The following is an 8,904-nucleotide window of genomic DNA, read 5'->3' as shown; positions in this document are numbered from 1 at the left end:
TCCCCTCTCCTCTCCAGAACAATGGCCTGCCAAGAGAGTGAGTACCTGGATGACCAGAAGAAATGTGTCCCCTGCAGAAAGTGCATGCCTGGGCAGGAGCTTTCCAAGGTAAATTGACTTCTCTGTAAGGAGCAGAAATCATCATGGGTGGCACAGCTGGGTTACTCCTCTGCCAGCCTCCTTTCAGAAAGATGATCTTAGGTCCCAGCATGTTGGGAAGAGCAGAGACTTGGTAGGATGGGATGGTGGATTGTTTCACTTAACCCTGGTAGAAGGGTGAGACAATGGAAGCAGGAGGTGGTGAGGGATTTAAGGCAGCACAAGAAGCAGCCTGATTTCCTTTTTCACTGGTGGAAGTCTAAATTTCCCCTGGTCTGTAGCCCCAAAAAGGTCACACTGCGTGGCTGGGCTGCACATGGGTGGGTGCCAGCAGGACGCTGCTGCAGGGGGTCCCAGCCTGGCCTGGGTGGTGGAGGCGTGGATTGGTGGGAGGCAGCTGTGTTCCCCTGGCGGTGCCTCCTGGGGCACGGTGCTGCTGCAGCTTTCCAACACCCAGAACACATCAGTGGGCTCCAGCTGGGCAGCAGACCCAGTCCCCAAGCATCTTCTGGGAGCTGCTCTCCGCTGGGTTCTGAGGACCCCACGTGGACGGTGGCCCTGCCACCCTGTGTCCCCAAAGAAGGGACACTGTTTCCCCCAGCACCGCCCCTGACCTCGTGCCTTGCAGGACTGCGGCGACGGCAGCGGCGGGGACGCGCAGTGCGTGGCCTGCCCTCCCAGGAAGTTCAAGGACCGCTGGGGACATCACGGCTGCAAGCCCTGCCTGTCCTGCGCCCTCATCAACCGCCTCCAGAAGTCCAACTGCACAGCCACGGCCGACGCGGTCTGCGGGGAGTGCCTGCCGGGGTGAGCGGGGCCGAGCAGAGCCGCCGCAGCCGCACCTGGGGGCAGGCAGGGAGGGGCTGGGCAGAGGGGGGGTTACCTGAGGCACTCATGGTCCCACGTGGGACCTAAGAGGAGCCTGGTGACCCAGCGATGTTCTCCATGAGGACGCTGCTAGTGACATGGAAGTCAGACCCGTCTGGTGGGTCCCGTTTGCAGCTCCAGGGAAGGGAACATGAAGGTTCCTGTAAGTGAGCCATGAAAGAGAACTTCCAGACTCCAGTTGTTCTAGTTGTAGCTGAGCCCCGGAAGGTGAGGGGTTGTAGACCACTATGGTTGGTAGTCCCCAAAGAGGGGGTTTAAGGGGGTACTGAAATGGAATGTGTACAGACGGCCTGTGCCAAACCCAGGTGCTGCAGACACCGCTGGCCAGAGGTGGGCCTGGGACAGGAGCAAGTCAGGGCTCTGGTGTATGAGTCTCTTCTCACACAGAGCTGTAGCTGGGGTGTTCCCAGCCCTGTGGGGAGCTATTAATCATTAAAATCCACCTCAGCAGACACAGGGGTGGGAGGGCTGTTGGAAAGATGTTGCTTCTTGTCAAATTGGCTAGACATGAACAAGGAGGTGTGGTGCAGCTCCAGCCAGCAATGAGAGCCCTGTCGCTCCTGTTGCCAGCCAGGCAGGAGTGCATGGTCAGCTGTGGCCCTCTGCTACGAGGGTGGGGGGCACAGCTGGCTGCACAGCCAGGGAGGTGGGTACCAGGCTGTGCTGAGCCTGTCTGCTCTGTTGGCAGGTTTTACCGGAAGGCGCGGATCAGCGGGCAGCTGGAGTGGGAGTGCATTCCCTGCACCAAGCAGACGCCATCCTCCGAGCCGCAGTGTAGGTGCCCCCAAGCTGGTGGGGCCGGGGCAGGTGATGTGGGCACAGGGGAGCTGCAGCCCCGCTGGAGGAGGCACGATCATGGCACGTGGCAAGGGGTGGGCAGGGAAGGGGCGGCAGCCTCAGAGTTTGGCTCCAGCTCTTTGTGGGTGATGTTTGCAGGTCGGTCCAGAACAAACCTGGTGAAGGTCGCTGTCCCTACTGTACCACCCCAGGACACAGCCCTTCTTGCACTAACCAGCAGTGCCCTGGTCATCATCGTCCTGGTGCTTCTGGCACTTTCCATCATCTACTGCAAGCGATTCTGGAAAAGCCAGTGCCAGAGAGGTGAGTTGGTGCTCTCCTCCTTGCTGTGCCATTCACCTGTGCCCGTGGCCCCTTCTTGCTGTGTAGAGCATTGCCACCTTCTCAGCACAGTGACCCAGCTGTTCCTCAGCTTGTACAGAACAGACACCTCATCCTGCTTCTCGTGCCTGCAGGACCTCCCTTGTGCTTTACCTGCTCAGTGACACACAGGAGCCTCCCTCCTTCTTAGGGCCATCAGGAGGAGGCCATTTCACAGTCAGAACTGTCAGTCCTCCCTTCTGAGGTTTTTCTGGTTGGGTGGCTCTTTGCTGCAGAATGAAGAGGGCTGCAGGTTTGGTGGCCAAGGTTGGGGCAGGATGGCATCCAGCAGCACGCCAGGGAGCTGCTGGGCTCCCAGCTCCTCGCTGGCAGACATACCACAGGGCTGAGAACATGCTAGGAAAGCAAGCCAAACCTTTGCTCAGGCTGTTTCTCTATCCTCCAAGTCTTCCTGAGGACTCAGAACTTCTCGGGCCAGCGAGCAACGTTCCCGACTGCTGCAGCACCCAGCAGGTTCCTGTGCGAGGAGCAGATGTCTGGACCCTGCTGCCTGGGTGTGAAGAATTTGAGCCCTTGCTACAGGCAGGCAGAAGGTACCTGCGCTTGCTGCCTTCCCTGGGGAAGGGAGGGTGGTGCTGGGCTCCAGCTCACACGTTCCCAGGATGAGATGCCACTAGGCAGGAGGGATGGAGCTGGATGGCGAGCCTCACTGACCCGTGCTGGTTTCTGGTTCCAGGCCCCGTGGAAGCGGTGCAGTTCATTTCGGATGGGGAAGCCGTGGGTCTCCAGCTCCCCTCTCTCCAGCCAGAGATGGACTTGCCACCAGCCATTACAGCCAGCACTGCCTCCAAGGCCCAGCTGGGCAGGAGCCTCCTGGAAAGCCAGCCCCTCATCCGAGCCTCAGGCCACAGTGACTGCCTGGAGGGGGTCCTGCCACCCCCCACCCCCCGGCAGGGCCGGCCGGGCACGGTGGAGGCTCTGGCCCCCCTCTCCTCCTGCGCCTCCGAGATGCAGCACAAGTGGCCGCATGCACCCGTGGAGTGCACTGAGCTGGACCTCCAAAAGTTCTCCACCCAGGCGGAGTTTGTGGGTGGTGAGCGGCTGGAGGATGCAGCGAGCCGGGCGATGAAGAGGATTCCAGCAGAGAGCGGCGGTGGGGTGCAGGAGGGGGCTCACCACTTGCCCACGGCCGAAATCCCACCTGGGGAGCAGCCGGTAAGTTCCTCCTGCCTCATCACTCCTCAGAACTACCGCCAGTTGCCCAAGGGTGAGGCACAAAGGCTGGGCTCAGCGTAGGGGTGGGAACATGGGCTGAGTTACGTTAATATGGGGTGGCGGGGCTGGAGGAGAAGCACCGTTCCCTGTGACAGCCCTGGGAGCAGAGCCAGGCGTTGCTGTTCTCAGCTGACTGCCACCAACCCTGGGGTCTTTGTCTCACCAGGTGGATGATGCCCAGAGCCTGGTGACTCAGATCAGCAGCACAGCCAAAGGTAAGCAGCCTTCCAGTCTCACCTTTGTACTCCAGGTAAGGGAATGTCAGAGGCAGGTCCTTGGAAGGGAGCTCCTCCAGAAGCCCACCATGTCCCCACCAGGGACTTACCTGACTTGTGGCCTTTGGTGCTGGTCCACAGGATATATTTTCTGTGATGCTGCCTTGAGTGGCCTGTGGGCAGATGTCACCAGTCACTACCTTCCCCAGGACTGAGCCAGCTCCATATTGCTGCCCTCAAAAAGTGATGTTGGAGGAGATAGCTGCCCTGGCAGGGTGACCTTTCAGCTACTCAGCTGGGGCTGAGGCTGGCTGTTGTCTTTTCCCTTACCTTGTGTGGGTAGGATGAGTACTAACCCAGCTTCGCTGTGTTGCTGTCCCCAGGTCTCCCCATAGCAGAGCTGCCCCATTCCTTGGTGCAGTCGCTTGCCTTCCTGTTGGACCCTTCCCTGAACGGTGTGAAGAACTTCAGCCATGTGGCCCTGGAGCTGGGGCTCATGCCTCAGCTGCTGGGACGGATTTCGGGGTTTGAGCAGCTGGTCTCACACTTCACCTACGCGGGAGCGGCGGTCACTGTCCCGCTGCTGGCGCAGGCGCTGCAGCGGCTCCAGCGGTTTGACGCCTTGCTCCTGCTCTGCGACCACTTCACGCTCAGCCCCACGCCGGACCGCCAGCGCTAGAGGACAGGGAGGGATGGAGGAAGCTCCATGCACTGTTACTCATGTGAGAGAGGATCCAGTGGCCTGCAGCCACACAAGCTCCCTGGTGTGCATGGCAGGAGGACACAGAGAATGTCTTTGCATCATGGAGTGGAAGGACACGACAGGGCCGTCTCTGCACAGGGGTTTCGGAAAGCACTGTGCCTTTTCCCTGCTCCATAGGGGAGGGCTTGCTCAGGCTCCTCCAGAGGTTGTTTTTCTCTGGCTGTGACATCCTTGCCTCTTGCTGTGCTGTGATGCTCTGGCTCTGCAGTGAGCCCTGTCCTGCCCAACTGTTGCCATGTGGTCCCTCAGCCATGGGGCTTGGTCTCTGTGGGCAATGTCCTCCTATGAGCCCAGCCATCTCCTCCATTCCAGCTTTCCCATCCTTCCTCTGGCCCATGCTCTGCTTTCCCAGGTGCCAATTGCCACTGTCTCAGTTTACTTTTCAGTTGCTTCTCTCTGTGCTGCGATTTCCTTGGCACAGGACTTGGCCGTGGCTGATGTGCCAGGCTCCAACCTTTGTCCCTCTGTGCCACCCTGGCACCTTCCTCTCGTGTCCATTTGTGGTGTAGGGTAGCATCCTGGCGTGAGTTTCGGACTGATTCTGGGGATGAGCTGATGTAACTCCTCGTTGGGCTGTGGCTGTTGGCCATGGGCAGGTGCTGGCTCACCCCAGCCCTCTGGCTGTTCGCTGCCCATCGCCTCCAAGGCTTCGCAAACCCTGGTGGCAGAGTGTGTCTGGGGCAGGGACACTGCACCGCGGGTGGCAGCTGAGGGCTGAAGCTGTGACTGGTCACAGGCAGCAGTGACGTTCCTGTGCCAGCCACAGCAGGAACTCCTCCTCTTTTAAAATAATATTTTTCTTTTCTTTTCTTTTTTCCCTGCCTAAAAATGGCCCGATTTCTCATTCCTGGGAGTTGCTACTGGGAAGAGAGAGCACCCTTCTGCTTGGTATTCCATCCTGGGGGATTTGTCATAACTTGCCACAGTCTTGCTGTCACCGGTCACCCTGATTTTGGTGTTGCGCCTGAGCCTGGGGGCTCCAGGCAGCTGGGCTGCTCTCGGTCTGCCCTGGCCCCTGGGGCTCTGCTGGTGGCCCCGGACAGGAGCGGGGGCTGCAGGAGCACGTTCCTGAGCGGGGCACAGCGGTGCGGGGGCGGCCAGGCACGCGGGGCGTGCGGAGGCAGAGCAGCTGCGGCGGTGGCTCAGCGCCCAGCGGCACGGACGGCCCACGGTGCTGTTAACATCAGGGCTTGAGGGTTCCATCCCTCTGTGGGCCATTCGCTTTAGAGACAGGTTCCGTGATCTTTGTGGTCCCTTCCAGTTCCGGATGTTCTGTGATGTGATAGGTGTCACCCTAGCTGTCCCGAAATTCCCGGACAGCGTGGCAGGGGCGCTGAGCTGGTGGCACTCGCTCTGCCTCTGTTGTTTCATCCCTCGCTGCCGTGGCTGGCTCTGCCGAGCGCTTTCTGCCGTCCTGCCTGTCACCGGGGTCTCAGGCCCGGCCGGTGGTGTGGTGGTCACCAGCAAGTGGCACTGTTCCCCCACTGCCTGCTGCCCCCAGCCAGGGCCCCTCGGCCGAGCCCACAGAACCCTCCTGTATCTGACCACAGTACCTGAAAGGAGCGGGTGCCCTTCTAGGAAGGCAGACCTCCCCCGCACCCCGGGCAGGAATAGCTGCTTGTGTTTCCTTTCCCTGTTTAAAGATGTTGGGGCTTGAGCACGCCCAGGATGTGCCCAGATAAGCGAAGGCACGGGCAGTTTGAGCTGGTCCTGGCACTTCCCCTCGCCGCTTGTTTCTTCCGCAGTCAAGGTCGTTTCATTGCTCTTTGTTCCCCAAGACCCACAGCGGTGAGCCTTGTGCCGTGTGGGGCCAGCATTAGTCAGACTCTTTGCTGCAGTCTCAGACTGTTAGGGAGCAGCCGGGAGTGTTGCTATAGCACACACAGCCTGGGGCCAGGGATTTCCTGTTTGAGGCTTTTCTGTGGCAGGGAGTGTGCTGGGTTTAATCACCTCACAAAATCCAATAAATATTTAATCCCTCTGTGGACATAGTCACTTCCAGTGGGAAGGAAAATAACTTCACCCACTGCATCTGAGGAGGAGCCTCCCTGCAGCTCAGCTTGCTGGCCCTGGCTTTGAAGCTGGAGCCGGACTGGGCAGCTTGTCCTGCGTGTTCCTGTGTCACCAGTGCGTGGTCACTTGGAGTGCAAAGAGCAGTGGCAGCCAGGCAGGGTGGCAGAGCCAGCCTGCTCCTGGCACATGGCAGTGTCAGGAGCAAGAGATGGGCAGGAGGGGTGGTTAAATTAGAGCTGTGGATAAATGGGGATATGTCACGGGTGTATGCTGCAAATCTCTTCACGTGCTGGGCAACTATATTGATGTGCCAGGGTTTGGCTATGGGCCAAACAAACGAAGTGAGGTTGTAGTTCATTCTTTTGGGGATTTTCCTCACTTTTGTAAAGAAATCCACCCCTTTCCCTTCGTAGCTTTTAAGGTAAACTTATTTTTTAATTGTTTGATGTCTGAGCAGTATTACTTACAGTCAAAAAACTCAACCCCTGCCTTGGGTCTTGAGCTGTGCTGTGTATGGGTATGGGCCACGCCATGCAGGGTGTGTAGGGCTGTGTGTGCCATGCCACAGCTCCTGCCCCTGCGGCCCTGGCTGTGCCACAGGGTGTGCTGCCTCAGCACTGCTTGGCAGGGACTGGCTTTGCATTCTTTTGAACTGTTCTGGGTTTCCCCACAGAGCCTCACAGGTGGTGTCAGTCTCTTCAAGTCACGCTGGCTGGTGCTCCAGCAGGGCTGGACGCTGCACCTGAGCCTTGCAGGACTCAGCAGTGAGGCTCCCCCAGCTCCCTGCCAAGGGCTGCTCCCCACTCTCACTGTGCTCATGGCAGGCACCTTCCTTCAGCTGTGGCGACAAAACCAGCTGTGTTTACAAGGGCCAGAAGTTCAACAGGTAGGCTTTAGCCCACCCTAAGGCCCTTTGGCCAGGCTGCCTCGAGCCCAGCCAGAGCCCTCAGGGAACCATGAGAGCCTTGAAACCAGGAATAACGCTGTGACTCAGACATCATAACAACGGTGATCCCTGAGCAGGGAACTGCTTCAGTGGGGAACCAATGGACTTGATACTTGACTTTTGCTTTTTAATAGTATTTTCAAAATAATACATAGAATGTAAGGGAGAGAAATTCCTGTAGTGCTGGATCTCACACCACAGCTTCAGGAAGCCATTTGTGCCAAGCTGGCATGGCTCACAGAGAAGTGAAAGAAATGAAATAACTCTGCATCTGTGCAAACTCGAGCTAGGACTGAACAGTGGAAACACTCCAGTGCGATGGGGTTATTTTTTAACAAGTGAGTGGTTTCCACACCAGTCTTGCCTGGAAGTCTGATTTGCAGAGGAATTTGTATGATAAGTTTAAATCCAGCCCTCTTCTGGGAACCTCTTAAACATAGACTTAAAATAGGCACATACTTCACTGTTGTTAAAGTGTTTATTCTGGTGAACAATTGGTGAACATCCCTCGGGTGCTGTTTCTGAACAGGGGGCTCATGAGAGCTGTCCCTCCAATGTGCTTCTACAGAAATAGGCAATACTAAAGAAACCTTGGTGTTACTGATCTGGGCACACTTCTTGGAAGAGTCTGCAAGTGTTGGGGGGAGATACCCTCTCCATCTCAGATTATTTAATACTTCAGACTGAGGTGCTTTTCAAAAAGAAAGTAATCACTACATTTCTGTAGCCATGGTTTTACCCAAGGGAATACATGTTGTTTTTTACGGTAGATGATATTTTTCTTAAGGGTTACGAATAGGTTATTTATATTTTTGTAAATTCTGCACCGTTACCATTGTAATTCTGCTGTAGCATTGTTTCTGTTGGGTTTGGGGTGTTGTCTGTGTTCAAATCAAGCAGAAGCTGAAGCTCCTGCCCCTTGATAATGAAAGGGGGTTGGTCCCTCACATTCCTCCAGACCTGGTGCTCTTGAGTGATGTGTGTTTGTAGTTCAATAAATTTTGGAGCCAGACACGGTGACGCTTGTTGAGTTTTGATTCCTCTCCCCATTGCTGCGGGCCCCCTGCCCGCCTGCCGGTTGGGGCTGATGCTGCAGGGGCCAGTGGGGGCTGGAAGGCCATGTCTGGCAGGGCAGGCAGCACTTCTCAGAGAGGTGCTGCAGCAGCCGAGGTCACCAGCCTCATCCCTGGTGTGGGAACAGGCTGGTGGTGTGGGGTGGTGCGTGCTGGATGGGGTGGCCGCGGTCCTGGGCCTCTTCCCACAGGGTGCTTGCCCCCACTGCAGGTATCAGCTTTACACGAGTTTAACCTTCCCCTGAGTGGCCAAGTCTCATGTGTGGTTCACTGCATGGTCTGGGGACAGGGGGAGGCAGAGACCCCTAAATGACGGCCAGGGAATTCTCATTCCCGAAGCTTCACTGAGGAACAGTTGCTGTTTAAGCTCAGTAATTACAGGGCTCAATAAGCCTATTCATGCCCTTACACTCATATGTTTAAAATAATTATTAGCACAAAGCATGTTTTCTCTTCTAATTAAGGCTATGATACTTGTCCAGACTCTGGCAGGCTCTACTGCAGTTTGCAGTG

At 57.1% G+C, this 8,904-nt stretch overlaps 1 protein-coding gene across 1 annotated transcript; it reads left to right on the top strand.

The window, feature by feature from the left end:
• On the top strand, window positions 1-8,329 carry EDA2R (ectodysplasin A2 receptor). Its single transcript, XM_040090912.1, has 8 exons — window positions 1-108; window positions 728-906; window positions 1,676-1,761; window positions 1,924-2,088; window positions 2,553-2,699; window positions 2,843-3,321; window positions 3,548-3,596; window positions 3,980-8,329. The coding sequence occupies exons 1-8, from the start codon at window positions 22-24 to the stop codon at window positions 4,273-4,275; spliced, it is 1,488 nt and encodes a 495-aa protein (XP_039946846.1). The 5' UTR covers window positions 1-21; the 3' UTR covers window positions 4,276-8,329.
• The last annotated feature ends 575 nt before the right edge of the window (window positions 8,330-8,904 follow it).

Source organism: Hirundo rustica, chromosome Z (genome assembly GCF_015227805.2).
Source record: "Hirundo rustica isolate bHirRus1 chromosome Z, bHirRus1.pri.v3, whole genome shotgun sequence".
NCBI lineage: Eukaryota > Metazoa > Chordata > Aves > Passeriformes > Hirundinidae > Hirundo > Hirundo rustica.
The sequence above is the reverse complement of the archived record's forward strand: the minus strand, read 5'-3'. Positions and strand labels throughout refer to the sequence as shown.